Below are 26,310 nucleotides of genomic sequence, written 5' to 3'. Positions count from 1 at the left end.
CTGGTCCTGGTCCGAATTCAGGTTGCAAAGTTCTGAATCAGCTGTAGCTACATATCTATCTTAATCTATCTAGTCTATTTGTATAGTGCTAAATCATAATATGCATTATCTCTAGGTACTTTACATAAAAGGTCTAGACCTTAAAAAATGAAAGAGTAACCCAACAGATCCCACAATGATCTATGCTGTTATCCCTCTATCCATCCATCTCTCTCTCTATCTATCTCTCTGTCCATCCATCTCTCTATCCATCCATCCGTCCGTGGGCAGGGGAAGGATCTATTATCCGTCGAACTGAGTGGTGGTTGTGCTCCTGCTGTCCGTGCTCGGCTCCCATCGCTGCGACCGTGACAAATGTCTGTCCTTATTTGGAAGCAGTTAACCTTTTGTGGGAAGCATTTCATATCCACTTTGAAAAGAACAACCATTATTCACATCATTTATTCATGAGAGTCTCCACACTCTGTCCACACCAGCCAGGGACAGTGATGCAGCTGTGGAGGTGCACTCCCGTCGGCCTGACATTCAGTGCACGGGCCTCTACACACCTGGTGTTAACACTGACTTTAATGTGGCTAAATGACGGCTGCGTTGCACCATGGGTAATGGCAACATTTCTGAAAAATGCCTTTTGTTTGGCTTTAATTTTTTATGTGATACTATATAAAAACAGAGTGAAGCTTCATGATTGACAGCTGAAACTGACTCCAGTTGGTCGAGGATGTTTATCTTCCTGGGATCTTGCTACTGCTGCTTCATCCCGATCAGTACCAAGCAGACTCTGGCTCCAGGCATGTAAGAAGGCAGCCGCAGTACCTGGGTTGTTTTGGCTTCATTTTTTGAGACGTGTCGTCCATCTTTATATAAAAACTATGATAGTAGAGAATCAAATAGCAAAGGGCTCTTGGCACAAAGTTTACAATCACACACAAATCCATAGCTGCACATACCTGATCGCGTGTGCACACAAACAGGTGTCAACAGCTGCTTCTACAAGCAATAATAGCGACAATGTTGTCACCTTACGTCTCTGGGGATTTCCCACAAGTCCTTGCAGCCTGAGGAATGTGGAGGGGCCTCATCGATGAGCACTGATGAAGCAGCTGCGTCTCCTCTCCCTTTGTTTGTAGCTCCGCCTTCAAGCGCAGGGACCCCTGAGAGATGATTCGAGTGGACTATTGACCTTTGATCATTCCCTCTCTCCACGGGGAGCTTGGACTATCAGTCAGTCCTCTCATGGCTGATTAGCTTCTGAGTGATTTCCAGTCCTGCTCTGGGCTTCAGTATCTTGCAAGGACACTTCGGCATGCAGATGGGGAAGAGTGGGGTTCGAACCGGCAACCTTCTTAGGAGAACGACCACTCTACCCCCTTGACCACACCGCCCACCATAACCCATATCCATATCCATACCATATCATCATAAAGATCATGCTACTACACACTCACAGCGGGGATCCATATTGTTCCCATACTGATAATCATAATTCCTTATCCTGTCACTAAATGATGAAACTTCTACTTATATCAATTGTTTTTATGTGCGATGCACCAACCACACCAAGTCAATTTCCTGTATGTGAAAATATACTTGGCCAAAAAATAATTCTGATTATAATTCTGAACAGTGGGTGAAATTATCAATGATTATTATCATACATGTAGCGACCCCATCTCACCTCTCTTCAGCCGAGCTCTCTCTCTCTGTTTCAATTCTTTAAACTCTCCAGAACCATGCTCCACCTCTCCTCTAGTGGCCCTCGCTGAGTCCCCTGATCCGTTCCCCCACCTCCTCGGCACTGTCAGTCCCTGCTCCTGTTATCAGCCTCTCCGGATGCAGTAAACAGAGGCCAGGTTTCAGGACCTGTTTGCCCGATTCTCTGGAGCCGGAGCCTGTTATCAGTCTGACTCCTGCCTGTCGTCTGGGCCCCTGACTCTCCTGCACACCTCACCTTATCAACTGCTCGTTCTGCCTGTTGATCTTTCATTTTCGTTAGCCGCCTTTTGCCTAACTTCTCATGTATTTACTTTGGTTCCCTTAAGCCAAGCATATTTCCTGTCATAGCATTATCAGCTGGCAAAACTGTTGGAATTATTGGAAACTGCTATTTGCATACTCTCCTTGAATTATTCATGCAGTCAAACTGAAGTTAAAAAAGTAAACTGCTGTGAAACGTCCCATGATCCAATTTCATCATCTGACCAAAACTCGAGATGCACTCTTACCCCACCATTCCATCTGTGACTCAAATTGCACAATATTATGTCTTTTACAATATGACCTTAACCATGATGTGATGGATGAGAAGGACTGAGAGTCTGAATCAGGACGTGTGAAGCATCAGCTGCAGAAGATGCAGGAGCTTCAACCGATAAAATCATTTGCCTGGAGCGGGTTTCTCTCTCGTCTGATGTCCCTCTGGCTTCACACCTCCTCCTCCACCCGCCTCCAGGCTCCATGGGAAACGTCCCACGAGCCCACGGCGTTGACGTCAGCTCCTCATTATGTCAACGGTTGCCCAACAGAGGGGCTTGTTTCTATGCCACCAAACAAAAGCCTTGTCTCTGTCTCCTGGCAAAAGGGAAACTTTCAGGACCCACAGGAAACCAACTATTCATTACCCCATGACTCATTCATCTCTATAATGTGCTCACATTAACCCAGGGTTTCATCCTGATGAAAAAGAGGAGACAGTACCGGTGTGATTTGATATTGTTTTACTCCCTTTAACGGCCCAGGGATTCAACTCTCAGGTCAAAACATCTTCATCCCATTTGTCTGAGCTCAGCTAAAGGATGAATCACGATGAGTAATATTGAGATATGCTTTTACTCACAGTACATCTAGAGTTTCATTTTGATCAGCAGTTATATATACTTCTGTGAATCATTCCTCTTCATTGTTTAAAAAAAAAAAAAATTGCTAGATCACCTAACATTCACCACTGATCCACAAATTGAGACCAAGTTTTTTTCAGGCCCATATTGTTAATCATTTTAAATAACAATAATAAAAATCCTTACAATTTCAATAGGGCCTCTCACCATTCGGTGCTCGGGCCCTAATAATATATAACTGGCAAAGTGAAATATTTTCAAGTCACCAGTTCATCTTTTCAAGATATCTCCACAAGTTCTAGTACAAGACGTCCAATCTAAAACTCGTTTTGATCAGAAAATGATGTTTTCAACTGCATGTGTTTATATATTTGTTTGTTTGTCTGTTAGTTGGCAGGATTAAACAAAAACAAATTCAAACTACTGGACAAATTACCACAAAATTTGGTGGAAGGAGGTCGTATGGGTCAAGAAAGAACCCTTTACATTTAGTTGTGGATCCAGCAGAGTGGCACTTTCTTTTTTGTTTTCATTTTTGTAGATTTCTCAGAGAAGTGTGTTTTTGTGACTATGGGACTATTGACATGACATGGCATCATCATGTTGGTTAGAAGTCAGATATATCATATGATGTGATGATTGATTGAGCTGTTGGAAACTCAAAATGCATCATTTCTATGCATTAATCCATTTAAAATGCATGTGAATGGATGAATGGGCATTTACGGCACCTCTTGTATCTCTACATTCTCCAGCACAGGTTCAACACTACATGTACGACTCCCCAGATGTTTGTGATGTGTCTCTGCGTCACCAGCCTGTTGAAGCTCCTCTCGGCTGGCCTGGTGCCGTCTGTCATCAAGTGCTGATCAGACTGAAGACAGATTCTGCCCCAACAGGTGTCCACATGGCTGCTGCTGCAGATCCCGAGGACACAGCGTTAGCTTCCTGCTGCTGACGACATTGACAGCTATTGACGAATCCCATTGTTGTCCAGCAGGGCCAGAGCCCTCGGACTCAGGCATGTCAGTGCTCAGTGGTGAAAAGCTCTTTCAGAATAATTCGATTTCTCGCCCACACTGTAAAATGTAACTCATGTGTTAAGTCATTGTGATGTTCTGTTGTTTCCTCATTGATCAGCGGAGGGCAACACAAGTCATTCCGTTATTGACTTGTGAACATCAATACGATTTTGTCATTGTTTTTTCTGAAAGGTAAAGATGTGTCAGGTGGACGAAAGGTAAATGAGCATCTACCACTGGAGTCCTGAACAGGGTTGAGTTCCCACGAGAATCAACCAACAATTTCTAAAAAACATATTTATATAAATGCCATGGATAAAAATGTAATAAACACCAATGCTCAGTTGTTGGGAAGTAACATTTTTTTTGTGTTTGTTGCTTGTGTGTAAACTTATGAGTGGCGGGTCGGGTCACAGTTCATATGTTAAGGATTCCGGGGATATCCATATTTGAGTTTGAGATAATTGTGGGTAAGGGTCCGGTACAGAGTACAAGCAGGACTGGCTTTACAAAAATGGAAAATGTTATGTGTGACTCGACTAGTGATAAAGGTTATGTTCTAAGGCTGAATTTTTTTGGGTGTGAGTGTTGCTATAAATGTCTTTGTAAATTTTAAACATATTTTTCTCCTTGAAGATTGGTAATAAGCACCGGCCTCCTGTTGGATTCCTGCGTGTACTTTCCCACTTCACTTATCACATTGAAGGGAGCATTGATATAAGTAAGGTGTCAGTGCTTCTAATGGTTTCCACTGTGTAGAACCGTTCAACTCACCTTTGAAGTATCAGGTGATGTTTTCAATCAGAGCTTTAAGTGGAAGGAATCTGTACCTGACCTGTAATAAGCCTGTGCTTAATGCACACTTTTATATAGTCGATGGTTTTCATACATTTCAAATTCATCATCTCACATGATGTATCAGACATGCCGCTGGCACACATTTGCTTACCCTGAACGTATAGGAACAAATACAATACTGGAAGTTGAAAGGACAGACTTTCCAGTTCCAGACAATTTCACATTTTCGCTGGGCCATCTCCTGCTTTGCTTCCCCCCCCCGCTCGACTCCGTGTCAGAAGAGATCAGATTAAAGATGAAATGATTTGTGAGGAGCTGACGAGGTAATCTGCTGAGATGCTCACACTGGATCAAGGTCACAGCTGGCTACTGCCTCCTCACTCTGTCCCCTACTGGCTCCTACAGGTCGTGAGCTCATTGTGGTGATACAGTCAAGGTCACAGCTGTAGAAATCCAATCTTTCACCCAGAAAGTGACTCACTCAATACAGTGACTCACTCGGGATTCATTCGTTGAACTTTGTGTTTGAAACTTTTGAAAAAAATACAGTTTGGACTTAGTCAATCAATTCAGTATCAGCCTCTGCAGATGGACTCACAGTACAATCACCTGAATGACATGTACGAAGGAGCAAAGGACAGAAGAGGAGCTATGTGTTCCTACAACCCACAGGCCCCCTCCCATCGGGTGTGGTAAAGTATTTTATTACCATCCTGCTTATCAGTTTAGAAGACCGTGGAGTCGTACACCTACAGTTTCCCTTTCAGATAAACAACTGGTCAATCTTCATGTTGCATCACATACACCAAGTACAACATTTCCATTACATCTGCATTCTCTCTTTTACATCATTGTAAGCCAGTGGAAAAATCAAAACTCCCTTTGAGTGGATTCAGGCTGTTTTCTACTTCTCTGAAAAGTCAAAGCAGGATATTGTGTTTTGGATGATATCTGGTTTTCGGTCAGAAAGTTCGTAAAGCCCAGAAAGTGCCTAAAAGGAAAACATTACCATGAAAAGGCATTAATGTCCGTTGTTCTCATGGTATTGTGCAGAGAGTGCCGCCCAGCAGGATTAGAGGAGCACAGCGGGGAAGAAAGAGTTGGACAGATCGATGGATGGTGTCCCTCTTTGTGCTCGCTCTTATGCTGTCTGGCTCTTTATTCTTTTTAAATGTGAGAGAATGGATGACATTTTCAGCTAAAGGCATATCTGACTCTTGTTTTATGACTCTGTATTTCTAACGAAAGTACATATCAATACGTCAATGAGTTATTGTGACTTCCCAGTGTGGAGTGTAATCAAATCACAAAAGATTTTCAAATTATTTTATACCAAGCAAATCAATCAGCTCAAAACACTGTCCAAAGATAGAAGTCAAACACAATTGGATTATTTCTTTTAACAAACTAATCATTTACAGTGAACAGTTATAACGATCCTCTATTTCATCATCATGTCTTCTGAAAACGTTTCTGTAATATTTGAACATACTTTTTAATTCCTATCATTTCAATAGGCACTACCTTTTTCCACCACAGAAAAGGTAGTGCCCATGGTGGATGGGATATGCTGGAAACCAGGGTCTCAGAACTTCAGCTCTCATCCATGAAATGAATTTTATATTATAATTTTATACACTGACCACTGCAGCTCCACTCCGAATGCTTCCAGATGTCCGGGCTCCTCACCCTGAGGCCGATGCCCAGACACCCTGCAGAGGAAACTATTTACAGCTACATCATGTCTCCGTTTTGGTCACTTCCCAGAGCTCATTCCCATAGATGAGGGTTGGAACACAGATCTAAGGCTTAGCTCCCTCGAGTTATGTTGATCCGGTGGAACTTTCACATCCCTGCTGCTGCGACAGAAATCTGCCAGTCAATCTCCCTGTTCATCCAAGCTTCATTGGTCCTGGGCTTACGGCTCCGACCACAGCCCCTCCCTTGCCTCTGTAGGAGAAAATGGCTAAGAACCTTTATCCCCAATCTCCCACGGGATGCATCGAGGAATGGGTGGAAGTTGAAGAAGTGTCCTTGGGTCCTCTAACAGATGTTCCCAGTTACCAGGCGACAGCTCTGTCCCAACTCACCCAAGTCCCAAGATAAACGACCACATATATGAAAGAACCACAAAGGTGATCACTGTCTTAAAAGATTATGTTCTAGCACCAGGCAGATACGCTCAAACATGTTACCAGTACCAGTGAAACACATTGATTTCCCAGCACAATATCAGATCATCGAATATTTAATATATACATTTAAAAAAAAACATGAGACCATTTCCTCAAGAGTATTAAAGTGTCTTAACGTTTCTCCTTTCAGAAATGGTTACATCAGTTTTGAACTAATGAATAAACCTAGACCCTGAGAGAAAAAGGAAAGAAGTCATTAGTGGTCTTCGTCTTTTGGTCAATAAGGAATCTTGAAAATCGGGGGCGGCCCTTTATCGGCTCATTTATATGGAGATGACCGGTCCCTGTAGGATCGGCCCCGCCTCCCAAGCCTACACTTCCTCCACCTTGACTCAATTACCAGTGGTCCATCAGACAGGAATGAATTATTAATTAGAAATTGATTAAAAACAACTTTTTTTTGTACCTTCCAAACTCTGCTTCTATGCACTGGTATCAAATCACCCAGCAGGTATTAATTGGTCCAAAGTGACTTACAGATTGGTGGGTGGTCTGAGTCAGTGTTAATCAGCTCAGTAGGGGGAGGGGGGAGGGGGGGTTGGGGTCTATAGGGTGCATGAAAGTGATTAATCCATATAAAGCTGGATTGTATCCGACTGTTAGGGTTAGCCTTTTCATGTGTTCGTCTCCAACCAGGTTTAAAGACATCACATCACTTTTCAGTTACAGTGCAAAAAGAACCAACTGGATATTCTTATACCTCACACACCCTAAAGCCAGGAGCGGGGTATTGTTTTCTCGTGTGTGTGTGTGTGTGTCTGTTTGTGTGTTTGTGTGTTTGTGTTTGTTTATGTTTGTTTACAAAGCAGACTGTACAGAGCAGTGTCCAGTCGAGCTGCTCATCCCGTGAATGGACGCTGTGACATAAACCTAGTTTATGCTAAAATATGCCAGCCTGCAGGGGATTGGAACGTTTTTATGAATGTTTTAACTCTCTCGCAGTGACTGATGTCAGAGAGCAAAGAGGCTCTACAACGAGGCAACGTTCAATAGTATCCAGGGTACTCATCCCCCTCAGATGCTCTAACTTCATAATCAAATACCTTTTATATGACACTTGTGTATATAATAGACCGTAGATGTTTTAAAGATTTAACTCTCTTTAAATCATTGAGAGTTAGTCGTTATCAAGCTGAAAGGCTGGTTTGCGCTTCTTTGTGCACTGAACATGGAAAACCATCTTTTGATGAAGTTGCTTTGATGCACTTGGCCTTGGTATGTGTGTGTGTGTGTGTGTGTGTCTGCGCAGGAACACACATGTACATTTGCATAAATTCATTACGAACTGAATTCATTCCGAGCTCAGTTCGGACGGGTTTTTAAATTACATCTGTCCCTAAAAATGTATAATCCTGAGCAAATCATCTGTGTGACGAGGCTGACTGAACACCAGGCCAGTATTGCCATGATACAGAGGTCAAGCGTGGAGCCATTGTGCAATCTTGCCATTTATTGTCAATCAGTGGTGAGTTATAATTACCATTTACCCTCTTTCCACACACCACAGACATGCTGGTGCGTGTGCCGATTCAGAGAAGATTCGACTTGTGAATCTTCCACGATTGGGTTTGCTTTCCCAAGGGCTAGAGAACCAGTGCATCACTACATCACTGCACTTCTATATATTTCTCAACAACCACACTGACATACATTGTCTCTTTCTAAGGATTTTTCCCCCGATTTGAACATATAACGTCTTCTTCTTCTTCTTCTTCTTCTTCTTCTTCTTCTTCTTTGGATTAGGCTGACTAGATGCTACATTGGTGTTGCCAAAGTTTTAGTTGGTCATAGTAATCCATCCCCCAGCCCCTGACATAAGCAGCTGTTGGTTCTATACCAGGGAATCTCTTGAATTCGTTTTACTGGCAGACAAGCAGTTCATCTGTTGGGGAACTAACAGATAAGGAACCCACTCTGAACTGACCTTCAAACGGCCTTTGTGGGTAAGTGGTCTTATATGTTGCTAAATAGGAAATGCAAACGTATAGGAGAGGTTAAAAGTGAGACAATATCCATGTTTAAGCAAAATACTAAATGTACTGCTGTTTTTTTTTTCATCTTCAATGAAAGCCACACATTATCTCAGGCCATGAATTAACAAGCAGCCTGACTACCAAGTATTACACAAAACACAAGCTCTCAGTCGGTGCATGTTTGTATGCAGCATTACAAACAAAACACAATACAACAATCGCTCTCTGCATTGGTCTCTGTATTCCATCACCTCAGGTGTCAAAACAGCAAAAATAAATCTGCCCTTACATGAAGAGAAACACCAGCTCGAAGTCTTTGAACGTCTCCAGCACAAAACATTCAAATGTTGGTAATGATAGAGCTGCTTTCGGAGGCGTTGAGGGAACACTGCTGAACATCCTGTGTGAACCCCCCCCCGAGGTCGAGTCCTTGTGTTTCGAGAAGCAAGTAACACAGCTAATGGTCTGGTGTGTTTGTGTAGTCGCGGGAGACACATTCTCTATCATTTCGGCCGTCTCCCTGTCTTTCCTCCTGCTGAGAAAATTGCAGGTTACCGTGGATCTGACCAGAACACACCACATCTGATACAAACCTAATGGACGGTGAAGTCGTAATGTCTGCACATCACGGACCAAGGTCGGTTGTTTCTTTCCCAGCTTTATTTAATTTCTCTATAGCTCCTGTGCAGTAATGATAATGGTCATGGTGTGTTACAAGGACACACGTTGCTCCTGGTATCTTGTGCTGATGCTTCTGATTCTATATCTACGTGACTGCAAAGGTTATACATACGACCATATATTAATTGTCCTAACAATGAGAGCCACAATCATAATTAAGAATTGCAGACTTGTTTACTGCAGTTTTTTCTGTAAAGTTTTTAGCGGAGATCTTTCGAGGATAACTTAGCTAACTGCTAAACAAAGGTAGGTATCGAACTAACGATAAAGAAGATTCAGTCTTCCACCTCCATGCTAACAAGCTCACAAGGTCGATGCCATTATCACACTGATCTTCCCCAGGAGCGTTTTCTGCTTCATAGTTTCACTTTATAAAGATGGATGACATGACCAAAGGGAAGCCAAATGGTTTGGACTGCCACCTGGTGACTGGCGTCAGTATAGGTCATAAAGGTAAGACGTAATTATTACACTGACGTATGTTTAAGAGTTAATTACCTATTTGAAGCTATTAATATAGAGTGTAATGTCTTTGAATGGTTTTTGAAGCGGATGTTTCGGCCGGAGCTCGATCCTGAGGGTTCATCTCTCCATCACCTGCACAGACCCGTGTCTGAAGGCTCAAGAGGACAACGTTCAGATCCAGGATATTGGGCTTCATTTTATGATAGTAGGAGGAAGTGGGGACATTTTGTCCATATTTTGTGTACAGTCAATGGTATGGCCTTTGATAATTCATTTAAAACAAAGATTAGTCTTCTGCACTTCTCACTTCATATTAAGATACTCATTCCACTAATGAAATTAAATCATTAAAGTCTTGCTTCGCGACGTGAGCACTTCTCTTCAATACATTTAAACCCCCTGAGTTAATATATTCTTTGTTTCTGCTGTACTTGCCCAGTCTGAGTCTATCAGCACGTTGGTTTAACTTTGTCCCAAAACTGCATGACTCGTTCTCAATGGAGTCGTGACGAGCTTCAGCTGTGAGTTTCATCCAATTTGCCATGTTCTGAAAGAAAGTTTAAAGGCCCCCCCACACAGTGCTTTGCAGTTGTGCATTACCTATGCAGGTCCCATGTTGTTCCCTTGAGGTGCTGCAAAGGAAATCTTGTAAGGGATCTTTGCACTGTAATGCGAATAGTGTGAACAGTCTCTTACCGAAGGCACAGATCTATTAAAGTCCTTTAAAATGTTTTATTCAAATTTTTGAAAGGCAGAACAACTTAACCGATGAGGAGAGGAAGACCCAACCCCTCTTACAGATCAAGATTAGAGAATAGTACAGACTGACCATGTGTGCCGTGCTCTGACTCGGTAACATCAAGTCTCACCAGGGGGGCTCAGGATGGTGATGTAAGTGCTTATGCAATATCACTGGTACTGAACATTCAAATAAGGTGATTATAGTTACCATTTCTCAGAAGAGCCTGTGATGAATATTCTAATGCACAGAGTATTTTTTTCAATTGTTGGATTCTGACATTATTTTAACAGACAAGAGAGTATTTCAATGTTCGATTATTCTGATAAGCTTCTACTTTGTGCTTTCAGTGATCCTCTGACTTCCGAGACTTCTGGGTGGGAAAAGGCCGAGACTCACAATACGCACTTCTGTGTTTTATTTCCTGTCAACATGTTTGCAGTAATGCTCTTTGGTTGCTCTTCCTCTCGGCTGCCAAAACGGCCTTTATTGGCACCTGAAGCAGCCCTCTAAATAATTTAACTATGACAATTATTAGAGTGAATAAACTGGTAGATTGTTCTGAAATGAAGAAAAACCAATGGCTGCCTGGGAGTTACAGCTATCCAAACACTTATGGTAGGCTTTGCAAAATGGGTTGTGGTCATGTAAAGTGTATTTTCTTGTCAATTAATGGACTAAAACCATGTTTTCTCTGACGTATTGTGAAGAATTAGTTGCAAAGTATGACATGACTGAAACCAGCAATTATAAGAAGACATTTTAAGAAACACACAGGAATTCTCTTTCTGTCATTGAACATGTCAACAGAACCGGAAGCAAAGCCTCTCACCATTTGTTCCTTCTCTCATTTGTTCAGTCGTCTACTTGATCCATCGTCTATATTTATAATTTCTTAGGTGCAAGAAAATCACTTCCATCGTATTTCTCCACACAAGCTGTGAGTGTTGTGTAGCTCAGTTTGAGTTTTAGGCAGAAGCAGGGCTTGTTAACAAAGCTACACATCCAGTAAAAGTGTGTAGTACAACAAATCCAGTAAAGAGACACGATAAATTACATGTTGTTCAATCTACATCTTGTTTTTTCACTAACTGTGACAATTGATGCATGGACATTATCACAGTCAATCCTGTTGATTGAGATTCTCTGACAAACTGGCCGGCAGTTAACAGCTAAATGGATCCAGTTAACAGAAACCACGACACAGCACTTTGTGTAAACCAGCAGGATGCAACTTTCTTATCACCTCACGCATGTATTCCTGCAAACAGCCTTTTTTTTGTTCTTACTCAGAAAACCCTGAAGCAACTGCAATCAGTATGAGATCGGCTTTTAACTAGAACTAAGAGATACCATCACATCACACCTGTTTTGTCATTTGAACATTGGCTACAAGTTTGTTTTAGAATTGATTAAAAGACTATATTGATTACTTTTATGGCTCCTCGTGGCCTGGCCCCGGCTTAATCTCTGATGTTTCTATTCCTTATTTACTTCTGTGCACCTTGAGGTCTTCAGGCAAAGGTCTGCTGTCACTTCCTGAATCTAAAGGCTGAAAATTAGGTGTGGACAGAGCGTTTGCCATCAGGGCCCCTAGGCTCTAGAATGAAAAAAATACTGGTGAGGAAATAAGGTTGACTTAGATGGTGCCTTTGTTTAAGTCTTGGCTAAAATTTATAATTAATATTATTAATATAATATTATCATTATTATAACCATATTTCCTCCCTTTATTTGTTTTCTTTCTATGCAGCACTTTTCATTTTGTGTTAGGTAGTGCTCTGTAACAATAATTATTAAGTTTTGCTCGATTTTTTTTTGTTTCTCAATATTATTGTATGATGTTGGCCTCATAATGTAAAGTGCCTTTGGGAAAAAAATAAAGAGCACTTGAATGGTGAACAGTGAGATAAACCCACACATCACTCTGTTTCTTTCATTAAAAACGTTCACCCAATCCTTGCTGAGGGTGGGCGGGGAAAAAAAAGAGAAAGTGAGTAAGTGAGAGAAAGAGAAAGAGAGAGAGAGAGAGAGAGAGAGAGAGAGAGAGAGAGAGAGAGAGAGGGGGGGGGTGAGTGTGTGTGTAGTGGTTGGGGGGCGGGGCCTGCTGGTTGATGGTTTTTCAGCACCGCGGACAGCTCCCATCTCCTGCTCGTGGCTCTGGGCTGCAGGGAGGCCACACTTCTGGACCGGGGGCAGATCCTTCCACACATCTGGACAGTGCATGAAGAAGAAGACCCGACTCACATCGATCCGTAGATTCACCTCCAGCTCTCACCGTCAACGCATTGAGCCGCGTCTCTTCTTTTCATCCCCCCCTTTTCCTCTCCTCCTCAGTGCCCGGAGACTCGCAGCGTTTTCTCGGCCTGACCGTGGACCGCATTGCCTATGCGTCTCCCATGCTCTTCCTGTTTCAGGCAACGACGGCGCAGTGAAAGTACTTTTTTCGGAGGGGAGGGAGTGGATTGACCTCCTCCCAAGTTTGTTTTTTCTATTACTCTTTCTCTCTCCTTTCACATCCGTACACTTCGGCCCCTCGGTTATGTTTCACTGTTGGGTTTTCCTCGGAGCCCATGTTTGGATGTCAGGCTGCTCCAGGATGCAGACGGAAGATGAAGTTGAACGGTCTCAGTAGCCGTCAGCGCGTGCTCGGAGATGAGATAGGCGACCTGCATCCGCAACATTGGCTGTAATCCCGGAGATCAGAGTGGATCCGACGCATTCATTTCTCAGAGAGCAAGATGAGGTGCCTCTGTGACTTTTTAAATCGCATCTAAGAGAGAGATCGAGGGTGGTCCTTCTACCCCGCTACTGCTGCGGGAGGCGACGTTTTCTTTTTGCTTTCTTTACACAGCCACCTAATCCAGTTTGTATCCGAGAGGAGACTGGGAACTCTGTGGGAAACAAAGAAAGAAGCAGAGTGGTCTTGATTCCCTCTCCCATCAACCCGAAACGTGACATACCGGCTATATAAAAGAAAATGAAGAAGTTTCGGAAGGTGCTTGACGGCTTGACCACCTCCTCTCCGGGTGGGACTATCGGGTCCCCATCGAGCGGCAGCGCGGCGGGGACTCCCACCTCGGCGCCGACACCTAAGGAGATCGACGTGCAGGAGACGCTAGTGTCGGAAAACTTTCAGCTGAGCAAGGTGGGTACATGAACAGCAGTTTCGGGACGTAAACAGCACGCAACACCTCGTATTACGATATCGAGCTTGTGCATAGAATTGTGTCTGCAGGTGCTAATGGAGAAGGAGGTCATAAAAGTTGAATGTGGAGTGAGTTCGGCTGCTGATGCGGTAGATTTGGTGGCCTGCTGTTCTCTGTTTACACCGGAAGTTCAGCACCATGGACAGCTCCTCGTTTTCTGCCTCCTCCTGGGAATCAGAGCGAATCACTTTCCAAATGCCAGAAAACACACTTAAACACAGGATTATATTATATTCCTGTCAGCTTAGTTTCTGTTTTTTAGGTTTTTAGTTTTAGGGCCTCAACTGTAAACAACTGCAGTTATTCCATTAGTCACCCGTTGTTCATCTACATAAAGCTCTTTCCCCCACGGACATGTGTACACAGCTGCTGAAGCTGGCTGTGCTTGTGTGTGTGTGTGCATGTGTGTGTGTGTGTATGTGTTTTGGCTGTACACCTCTACCAGTATGTGCAGTCAGTATATAGCTACAGTGTATGTGCCCCGTCATCAGGGCTGCAGCAGCCTCACACACGTGATACAAACAATCCGAAGGAAGTCAATGAATAGCAGCCTGCTCCTCCTCCTCCTCCTCGTTGCATCAGCAGGCCGACACAAATAGTGTAGGAGCAATGACATAACTGGTGTCCCTCCCTTGCATTATGAAAAAAAAAAAAAAGTGCAGAGCAAGAGCCAGCGGAGAGGGACCCTGCAGTATACTGTCCTAGCTGATGTGCTTTTTCACTGAGAAGAAGGGAGAGAGAGAGACGGAGAGAGAGAGAGAGACTGGGGGAAGGTGGGGGTGCAGGGTGGTGGGAGTATTTATAGCAGCCTCCGCCGCCCATTGCAGCCCTTTCCTGGACGCAATTTTTGGAGCTGACTGCAGTGATTATTCCTTGCCCCTTAAAGAAACGGGGGGTTACATTTAGGATACGTCCGTGAATAATTTATTAAGAAACCAGAGAGAAAGTGGGTTGTTTGTTGGAGCTGGTTCATTATTGGGCTGAGTGATGCTGGTGGAGTGTGTGTGTGTGTGTGTGTGTGTGTGTGTGTGTGTGTGTGTGGGTGTTTGTGTGTGTGTGTGTGTTTCTGTATGGAGGAGCTGGGGGAGGAGGGGAGTGAGGAGGAAGGAGTTGTTTCACGAGCTGAAAAGGATGCTGCAGAGCTCCCTCAGCAGACAGGCAGGGCAGGGAGGAGAAAGTGCTGGAAAAAAGAACAGCATGATTGCCTGGTCCCATGCAGGAAGCCACTCCTCCTCAGTGAGAGGCTTAATGCACCTTTGTTTCTGAAAAATAAACCTCTCATAAAAAAGCCACGTCTCCTCAGCTTCTTTCTTTTGATTTGAATCTGTGCAGGTGCAGGTTGTGTGTCGGCTTTTGTGTGGCTGTGTTTGTGTATGTGAAAGGAAGTGCGAGACGGTCACAGAGGGAGAAGGAGGAAGTGACAGCAAAGCTGCACCATTCGTCTGAGTGAGCATTGATCTGTGTATTTCCTGAAAGTAAACCAAATGCACAGCCTCTTACTTCATTCAGAGCACAAATAGATCCCATTTAATTTTATACAAACACAGCACAGTCTTCTAAATTTGCCATTTTTACCCCAGAGCCGCAAATACTTTTTCAATTAGACACACTGTCCAATGGGGATGTACATTTGTGAGTTTGGCATCTTGGAGAACTTTTTGAAGTTAGCCCAACTTCTGTCCTCGCTGTGCATTGTGGGAAGATACAGCTCATTGTGTTTGGATTATGCAGGATTTTTTTGTGCTCACATTTCAAAGCAAAACGGCGTAACCACAATACCGAAGCGAAAATGATGAAATCTCTCTCAGACTGAGGAGGTAAATAAAGAGAGAGAGAGATCAAGTTGCATCTGTTGGATACCAACTGAATTAATTCATCTCAAGTTTACAGCGGGAGCAATGAGAATCATCCCCAACCCTTAAATTGCTGTTATTTCATCGTACACATATTGAGTTGTGTGAAAACAAAGCGTATACAAATCATAACTCCATCATGCAACTCTGTCAGTGTATTCAAGTAAAGTTGGGAGGAAGACAGAATGAGGGTGAAAGCTTATTATTCACTGACATGCCTTTTCTGAAAGCACTTACGCTAGTTCAGGGTGATGCTCTACAAACAGTCCTTTTCTTTACGCTATCAACAAGCAAATTCTACTTATTTACCATAATGCATCATAACGTGTTCCCTTTACTTCAAATCTGTTTACAGCTTTCATTTTAGACTATAATAGCCCCAAGACAAAACTCAAAAACATGAATAGGATATCAAACCCTAAAAAAAAAAGAAAACAGAATAGAAACAGCACTTTGCCTTTGGCTAAAACCACAGTACAACAAGCCAAACCCATAGAGAGGAAGAATGGGAGGATGCCATCACCATTAGTTTTCGAAATGCACAAAGCAGAGTCTCTGCAAAAAAAATGGTCCCACAGGTCAACCAGTCAGCAAACAGATCAATGTCTTTCAGTGGATTTTAAGTTAATCATTTATCGTAACTTTTACAAACTTTATTGTTTTGCATCGTGTACTTTCTGTGTGTAAAAGTTCAGATACATGAATACACAAAGAGACTACAGAGCAGCAGCAGATCCACTAGTGCAGCTTTAACTGGAGATTTTCATTCTGCAAAACGTATTTTTCTCAGACAACTTCTTCTGCAAAAAGACCAAAGTCCAGGATAGGTCAGCAACAGAGCTGCACTCATGTCTCCATCTCTTTTTCTGATCTGATCTGATTTTACCTTTTTGTTTTTGGACCTTGTGATGTTCTGAACTCAATATCTGTGTTTGGGCTTTCATATTTTAGGAGTTTGTGTTTGTTTGCCCTTTTGCTTTCTGGTTTTACTTTGAAACATTTTTCCTTCTGTTTCTCTCTTGCTTTATTTTCTGTCTTTATCCTGTTTCCTGCCCCTGTGATCGTCTGCACCTCTTCCTAATGTGTTTCACCTGATGTCTTCAATGTTCTCTGCCTCCCTTGTATATTTAGTCTCTGTGTTTGCTGTAGTCTGGTGCTACTGGTGTTTCAGTTTTATTCACCATCTTTAGCCAACTTTGATGTTTGGCCTTTTAGAGTGTTTTTTGTGGATTTTGATTTCTGTGGAAGAAGGAGTGTTCTGTATCTGTCCCATTCAAACAGATTGTACCTGTAGATTTTCAGATCCTACCTGCTGCAGGATTATTTGGGACAATGAGCAGAAAACGTTACAGCCAGATTCATAGACATGAGTAGAACAAGGAGACGTGTAATCCCAGTCCTAGCCAGCCAGGTGCATCCTTTCATGCCTCCTCTAAATTGCTACTGACAGCTATCATCAGCATGGTGTGAATCCAGAAACACGTCGCTTGTCTTGGTCGTCCTGTTCAATTTCCACATGTCCAACGAGTTGAGGACTTCTGGAAAATGGCAGCACACAAAGTTCTGAGCATGATTGTCTTTCTGACAAACCCTGCAGGTCTTCAGCCAGTAGCTGGCTGATTCCAAGCCTCAGTCAAACAGGGACGAGACAGAATGTGACATGTGGGTCTTTTCTCTGTTCTGTGTTTTTCTCTGTTCAATCAGACTTTCCTGTTCTATTTGTTCATCTGGAGGTTTTACTGTGGTAAGGACATGTAAGCAAGTCTTTGGAAAATGGAGAAAATTGCTGGACAACGTTCACTGATTATCAGCAACACTATCATCCACTTTGACTTTGAAACGTCAAAATATAAACTCTGAGGTTTAAAATGGCTGTAATATTATAAATGTTTGACTCTTTGTAAGTGGTGGTTGCTCGTTGTGATAATATAGATTATTATGATTTGCCCTTGCAGCTACTTGGCATCATTGTTAGCATCTTTGAGTGCTTTGATTTTCATGTTTGGTCGACGTTTTCACCGTCACCAACCAGCACTCAACTTTGCAGTATAACCCCTGAATTACTGGAGAAATTAGCACGGCTACAGATGAATGCTTATATCGCTGCTGGACGTGTAAATGGGCAACTGTTTGCCAACAGGTTTATCATATCGATCACAAACTTGATAACATATCAATATTAAGTTTCCTCTCCCCCATGTGGCCAAAAAGGATTATTTTTATTGCAAATAAACAAGATCATAAAACTTGAAGGGCACTGCACACCTTCGCTAAGGTGGTTTCCTTAAATTCACTCAAGCTGCAACAGATTTCACACACACATAAATATCAGATCTCTAAATGTGCCAGATTTTTATTTATATGTTTTGCATCAAGTTCCATGAAATATTCCCTTGGGAATCATCACATATTGCAAAACTACCCAGCTTGCATTGTTAATGAAAGTTTGAAAATATTCTGGATTTGCACCGATAATGAATCTGTTCTTTTGTGACACACACCACCTCCTACAAAGTTCTTTTGAAATCCGATCAGTTGTTTTTTGTGTAATTTTCTCATAAACCCACACGAAACAAACCGACATGGTTAAAGATGACCTCTGCTTCAATAAAAAAATCTGGCATTAAAGGGAAAATATTAAAGGGTTCAGAGAGGTAGTAAAGCAGGGCTGGAGTATTGAAGTATATCCTATAGATCCTATATATATATATGGAAATGGCAGCTTTCTAGCCCGTTTCTTAAAGTTGAAAATGCCTGACAGCCTCCAGTTTAATGCTAATCACTGCCGCTGTCTGTCAAAATGACTGTAATTTGTGTTGTGCAAATTCTAAAGCTCAAGTGACTTCATCCATATTGCATGTGCCGCTTCCTGTTTCCTGAACCCCATCACCCTGCGTCTAGCTGTAGAATTATAATTAATGGAAAGTGATGGTTTCTGTGTGGCCGCTGTGAGGAGCATGGCTCCAACTCCATTACCCTCCGTTTTGGTCGCAGACATTTGTTAGCTGATGTAAATAATACAAAGTGATTCCGACAGATGAGCACATGACTTAAATGGATGCAGATGTGGTCGAAGCCCTCCAGGATCCGTCACCGTTCAGGAGTATAATCTGCGACTCGATATTTGTGATCACACATGTTGCAGCAACTCAGAAGCAACCTGGGCAAGAAAGGAAGAATCAACCAAGCTGCATGGCCACCAAACCTTTAAAAATGTGTGAACACCATATGCACTGTTTCAATGCCAATAAGTTACAGGCATCTGTACGCAATGCATAAACATGAATGTAAGAGGAGAGAGAGGAATGCTTGTACTGGTCCCTGATCATTGCTGCAAATGAATGTGATTCATGAGTTTTTTAATAGTTTTTTAACATCTTTGCATCCTAAGCTTGTTAAAAGGTGGAAGAGGGAGAGATCTAGTCCCCGTTCACATTTCCCCTCATTCTAATAAGTGATTAATTTCAGAGGAGGGAGCATGATTACCCACAACACAAGCACAATCACGTTTCAAATTAGATTTCCTCTTGATAAATATAGTTTCTGTGTCCATTTGGAGGATCGGATTAGTTTTATACTAATGAAGAAAAGCTGCTTTGAGCCATATTTAGATGAACAGTAAAAGTTTCAACATTTCAGTCAATCTAGGGTGCAAACAGTGTGTATTAAACTCATAGATGCAGTTCAGAGGTCAAGTGCTCCCCCCAGCCCGGGCTCATCTCTTTCCTCCGACAGAATGATACGTGGGTTCGTAGCGATGACATCACCTCACCCCCCTCTGCAGCGAGCCCATGAGCTCTCCATGGGCGTGATGACTCAGTGGGTCGACTTCCAGCTAGTCTCACATTACCATGTGTCGGCTGCCTGTCAGAAGCCACAGTGTGGGATCAATTAAGGAGGAGCTGATGTCACGGGGGAAAAGGAGGAAGAAACGTTCAGTAAGCTGTATACTGTGCTCTCAGTGTGCAGCAAGCATCCTTTGTGTACGGAATTATCAACTACAGTGTTGTTTGTGTGTGTGTGTGTGTGTGAGAGAGAGAGAGAGAGAGACAGAGCGAGCCAATAGAAATAGCTTCTGTTTGATTTTGTGTGGGCTTTTCATAAAGCTTTGTCCATTCGGTCTGTAGGTGACGGCAGACTGCGCTGCCTCTCCTCATGCTGTGCAAATACACTGGAGAGAGAGAGCTTTTCAAACAGCTCTTCATTTCACCCAGTTTTTCCATCACGCCGACTCTCTGAGGAAGTCAGTCTTCATTTGTCTTTCAGTATGTGATCCACCACTACAGGAACTTATTGTTTTGTGTGATATGAAGCTCCTGTTGAGACCTGAATTTGTGTTTAATTAAATTGTATCTTCTTCATTAGTATTCACAGAGCTCAAACCTCCACCAAGGCCCAACAAGTCCCCTCATGGCACCATATTGAACTTTTTAATGGATCTGCATTTGATGTAGATCTGCACCAGATTACAAACACTAAGTAAATACCAATTGAAAGACACCAGATCGCAGTGTTAAGTGTTCTTCTCTGACCCACAACTCATCATTCCACCATGTTTTGTGGTAATGTGTCCTGTGGTTTTTGAAAATGCAGATAAACACATTGAAACGACGTGATGGAGGCAACAAGGTTTGAGTTGTAACTCCAGCCGTTAATATATGAAAAAAAAACTATTACAATTTTAATCAACCAATCAATTCAATTTAATTTGTATAGCCCATATTCACAAATCACAATTTGCCAAACTGGGCTTGACAAGGTGCAACATCCTCTCCACTTAACCCACAACTAGAGTGAGGAAAACTTCCCCAAAATAACGTGTAACAAATAACAATATTTAAACACAATGAGTGGATCATTATGTTTCCTGTTTCCATAGCTACCTTGATTTTCGAGTTTTGGGGAAAATACATTTTTTGGGAGTGTTCATAAAAAGGAAATGCATACATGCCCTCGATATTCGTCAGTTCTGAACAAATGTAACTCCTACCATCAGCTGTTCTTCCATCTGTCCTTCACAAGGCTTCTTGTAGAGAAATGTTCATTTCAGTTTAGCATATTTTAATAAATGCGTCCCCCTCTGTTCACCGACTGTGGGAGAAAATCTGAAAAAAAAAAAGATGCAGACACAATGTTTTAGTGCAGAACTCACAGCGCTGAAGAGAAACTTGATTATGGAAAACAATCCACTCGGAGCTGCAGTGCTTCAAAGCTTTAAACCAACATCGGGGTTTCTTCCCTACCTCTGAGGGGTTATTGGATCCATCTGCTCTTAAGAGCTTCTCTCAGGCACTTGACAAACCCCATCTGCTTGATGCGGCTCTTAAAGTATCTAAAGGCTGGATGTAGAAGCTGGAGCTTTTTTAAATGTATTTATCTATTTTATAACAGAAGTGCAGCTTGTTATAGGATTCAAGGTTCTTCTTTGACATTTTTTCTTTTCATAATTCAATTATAAAGGACTCAGAAGAAGCCACGCAGCGGTGCATTCAATAAGTGGGAGACAGCATATTGAAGAGGCAATTTATATCCTGTGCCTTGACCTCATATGAATGTTGGTCGTCTTTAATCATTTAAGTTTAATAATCATAATTAAAACTTTTCTTTGTATGTGGAGGCCAGACTGACAGCTGCTATGTTGAGCCTATAAATGTGGTTCATCTCGTAAATACACTCTGCCTTGTGCAACATGAGATAGCAAGTTTAACAGGAATCATCATTTGCATCCTTTTTAAACATTTCTCAAATTGTTTTGGAAACTTAACATCAAGAGCATTGTTTTATATATATTGTAAGACTAAACTTTGTACGTGAATGGCACTCAGAGTGAACACTGCTAACGAGGGCCAACAATGAAACTACCTTTTAGATTCACTATATCCAGATTTGTATTTGGATCTGAACCACATCACACAACTTCACATATCAGTCCCCTAACCTCCTTGGCGGAGGTGATAATGCATTCATAACTCAATCATTAATTTATGATGGAGTTCTACTTAACTGACAAATAACTTTAACTCTTGAGTGGATTCTGTTTCAGCATCTTACCCATCGTGCCCTGACATGCAGTCTGCATGCTGACCACCTAAATCGAAATACTATGGATGACCAGTTTCAAGTAAACTGTTTCTATTCAAACCATTTGACAACTAGAAGGACATCCACCCCTCTAATTTAATTATCCTGCACCAACTCGTACCTACTCCCGGTTATCAGTCTACTTAACGTGCCAGATTTTTTTTTCAAGATATATTAATTAATTCAAATATTAAAAAAAAGGGATGAAGAATTCCTGCTTCTGCCCCCTGATGCTGATCTGCACCAATACTGAATGTGTACTTTCCTCTCCCGCCCAAACATTTACCTTGAAAACCAAACAGTTGAATCGAGGGGGCGCAGTGATATCACATCCTAACATCAGTGTCGTGATGTGACTACACTTTGTCCGCTCCTCTTACCTTTTTCCCCTCAAGCCTGGAGGCACGATACTGATGCCATTACAGGCTCACTGACATGCCTGCTGCTTTGGTTAGAAAGGTTAAACCACATCCACGCTACATCCACACATGGCTGGTCTCTGACTCCGTGGCTTGCAAGATGGCACGACATGGGCATAGAATCAAAACCTCCTCCTCCAAACACAAACAGAAAAGGTTGCTTTATAGTTAAAGATATAGAATAAAAATGTGAATTTTTTTGGTTTAAGATTTCATCTGTAGGGACACATGCCTGATTGTTGTTGGAAACCTTGAGGATTCAGCCCATGCAGAGAGTCAGATATTTCTCTGTGCTCTACCAAAAGACTTCAGGCACTGGGCTTTCACACCACGATATCGATCTATATTCTCACTTGCCTCCATCAATTTCATTTCTTTTCTACTGTAAGAGCAAAACCCTTTGAAAAGCCTTGATGTTGATGAAGTTGCCATCTGCTAATGCATGATGCCGAAGCCTCGTTCAATTTCTAAAAACCGACTGCCTCTGTTCTCATGGCTTCTTCTTCCACTGTGTGATGAGGACTATGACAAACTGTATTAACTCTGTGTCATATCCTTGTGTCTGGTAGTCTCCTCTTCCTCACATCTCCAGTAACACTTGGCGTCTCATCTGTCTGTCGCACTCAACATGTCCGCTTCTCTCCTCCCCTGTCCTGCTCGTAAAAATGATGCAAGCATATGCCAACTAGAATCTCTCTGAATCTCATTTTCTTGATGTGATAATTTGATTATTTTTGAATCTCTTTGATACAATATTAACAGATCCATCCAATTATTTGAGCACAACAAACCAATATCAGATCAAACAAAAATGAAAACTCTCTGCTCTGTAACATGTAAACAGGAATATGAATGGAGTATCGTTGTAGCAACTCATTTAAACATCATAACAGGAATAGTATCTTATACAGAATAAGGTTAATTGTCAGTATATTGCTGGTGTACCTTGGAAAAAGTCTTATTTGAGGTGATTTACATATTGAATTGTATTTCTATACTGTAGCTTTAAACATATGTAAATGACTAGCTCGTCTTCAAGAGCCCCCTTCTTCATTATCCTGCTCTTTCGCTGCTGCAGCAACAGGAGCTAGAGCTTTTCTCCACCTATAGCTTTGCCTGCACCTTATTCCCTTCCTCCTTTCTCTTATTGAAAGAAGCTTCCCATATCCACACACTTTAAGTCTAGCATCAGAGCCTTTGATATTCAGCAGTGTTGTGCAGTAACAAAATGCTGCCACAACATACAAGATGTATGTTGTGTTTGTGTCTATTCATAACACATTCAGATCGGGGGAGCTGTCTTGAACATCCAGGCCTGACAACACTTCCTTTAGCTGTTTTTGTCAAATGTATAGATATGTAACAACAGTATGTTGTTTCATATCTGTGCTGTATCTCCCTATGTTCAGGTGTGTGTGTGTGTGTGTGTGTGGTTATATGAACATACTCATCACCTCAGATAGAAACAATCATACAGTAATTCAAATGTAATATAAATGCAAAGATGGACACAGCAGCAAACATACAAACATGTCTCTCCCCCCCACTTACTCAGGCCACACGTACTGTCTGCAGCTTTGATTCTAATGACCCCACTACACTCAGCAGGGAGAGAGGCTTATCCAGGCTCATTCATTCGTTTTCATACTTCCAATCTCTCACACAGCATTCTCACCCTGTGCTCATTTGTGTGCTGTTCTCTGTGTCTGTTTGTTTGTGTGTGTATGTGTGTGTGTGTGTGTGTGTGTGTGTGTGTGTGTGTGTGTGTGGTGAGCACATAGTGCTTATTAGATCAGGCAAGGCCTCAGTGATGAATCAAAGTCCCTGAATCCTTTGGCTTTCAGTGTGCTAAGCAATCACACAGTGGAAATCTTGAGTCACTCTATTCATGAGCGAAAACACTGGAATAAGACATCAGAGGTAGTTTTTTATATCATAGTCCTGCTTGCCTGCTTCTAACACACCCTACATTTTATATATGTTCACTTTCTATCTTTAATATGGAGGCCAAGCATTCAATTCTGTGGCGTCTCACATCCGCTGTTAATGAACATTTTCATTTGGACCCCCTGTCATGGTAGTTTTCAACATTCTTTAAATGACCAGCCTGTGTTTTCAGACCAACAGGTAATGCACATCCCTTTGCCTGAAAATCTTTCACACAATGTGAAGTCCCATCGTTTTTGTCCTGGTCAGGTCAAACTCCTTTTATGAATCCAACCGTAATGTCGTTTTTGAAATGGCGAAGCTTCTCCTCCTTATTCCATAATCATTTAGTTAGTATGAGGTATGAGTGGTACAGAAATAAAGGCCTGAGCATATTTCTAGGGATCTATAAATCTTTTCTTACTGCACCCTCCCCCCTTTTCTTCTACTGCCAGCTTTAAAAGCCAATGTTACCTCGTGGCACTTAACCATTCATCCTATGTATAATTCGTGTCACATTTACAGCAGAAGTAAGGCCACGACCTCTACAAATCTCTACCTAGGGTTTCTTTCAGTATATACAGGACCTGACAGTGTGATTGTCCCGACCCTGACCCTGAATTTGACAGGGATGCATTTGGGAAACATAAAATATTCACAGAACCTAATTTGCACCATCTAAGTTTGCATCTGATGAACAGACGCTGAGACCTTTGCGCATGCCTGTGCCATTTGAGGGCTGCTGGCATCTTTCCCACATGGTGTAGAACTCGCTGCCAGTGTCTCACTTCTGGAACGAAGAAGCCGCAAAATGATCAGAGATCTTATCTTACACTTGCCATCTGGAAACACTAGAGAAGGATCATGTTAGCTGGCGTAACAGCTGCTTGGAAGAGGGGTTGTTCTCGCTGCAAGCCGCCATATTGTCGCTCTATTAGACAATGGATTATTTACTTCTTGCACATAGGATGTCTGGAGCTTTTCCACTGTCTGTGTGAATGGTGCAGACAAACATACAGTCAGTGCTTGATATGCAGCTGTACCCACAACTTAAGTTTTGTAAATATTACTGTGTGATGTATCGTGTATATCAGGGGTGAGGAACCTTTTCCAAATGAAATTCCATGATGCATTGGCTGGGACGGCTGTGGTGAGGCGTCTGACGTCAGATGAGGATGATGAAAATGATGTTAGTCACAACTGGTTTAAGCCGACAAGTCTCTTCAGCTCAAATAGGTGCTAAACTTTGGAAGAGCCAGACATCACTTGAAAAGACAGCAATTGCTCCTTAGTATCAAATACTGCACTAATCTTGTTCGTGCTTAACAGCTGTTATGTCATTCCTGAAGCTTAATTAACATTTTTTTCCTCATATCAGGTTCCATAATAAACCAGCTACATAACACCATTAAAGACTAAATATTCAAATTTGACATATCTTATTCAGGACTGATGTTTTTTAATGTAACAGATAAAACCAAGATGATTGAAACCTCCACCACATGACTGTAGGCTACAGCCTACGCCGACCGTAGAGGACACATCTTTTCGCTCCTGCGTGTTTGAACATGGTACATGTATTTGATTGAGCCGAATCCGGAATTTGCATTTCGAATTTCATGGAACACAAAAGAACACCCTGGACCCGAGGTAGACCCGATGGGCATCCAAACAATAACGGATAAATCCTCGGGTAGAAAATAGAGCCAAGAATGTGTCTGATGAGAAATGAATGACGTCGAGCTGTGTTGTGTAACCACTGTGTGTTTCCAACTGGTTTCACACATTCAGAACCCCCCCCTGATCTCCTCTCCCCTTAACGTCTTCACTCCTACCCACGTTCAGCTATGCCTCTTTATTCGTTTTTATTTTGGGGCTGCTCCCGTCAAGATCAAAGGAATTTTAGATCAACCTCAAAATCTCTCCCTTCAAACAGAGATCGGGGGAAGCCACGTGTAACTCTGTTGGTTTTTCGGGGGAATCTGAGTCCGTAGAGGAAATTGGACTGGATGAATGTGACTGAAATTTTCTACTTTCCTCTGCACTACTGTCTCTCATCCTGACATTTAGCCTTGGGGAGAAGTAGCTCATACACCTGAGTGATGCAGAGGG

The 26,310-nt window shown here is 42.2% G+C and overlaps 1 protein-coding gene across 4 annotated transcripts in view; it reads left to right on the top strand.

Annotated features, from left to right (window-relative positions):
* The first annotated feature begins 12,869 nt into the window (after nt 1–12,869).
* stxbp5l (syntaxin binding protein 5L) overlaps nt 12,870–26,310 on the top strand; it is a 111,493-nt gene continuing 98,052 nt past the window's right edge. For all 4 annotated transcript variants that reach the window (XM_062402089.1, XM_062402090.1, XM_062402088.1 and 1 more), the window contains exon 1: nt 12,870–13,858. In XM_062402089.1, coding sequence (XP_062258073.1) covers nt 13,691–13,858 — 168 coding nt within the window. In that variant the 5' untranslated portion in view covers nt 12,870–13,690. The remainder of the gene's footprint in view (nt 13,859–26,310) is intronic.

The sequence above is a fragment of the Platichthys flesus genome, chromosome 13 (genome assembly GCF_949316205.1).
Source record: "Platichthys flesus chromosome 13, fPlaFle2.1, whole genome shotgun sequence".
Lineage (NCBI taxonomy): Eukaryota > Metazoa > Chordata > Actinopteri > Pleuronectiformes > Pleuronectidae > Platichthys > Platichthys flesus.
The sequence above is the reverse complement of the archived record's forward strand: the minus strand, read 5'-3'. Positions and strand labels throughout refer to the sequence as shown.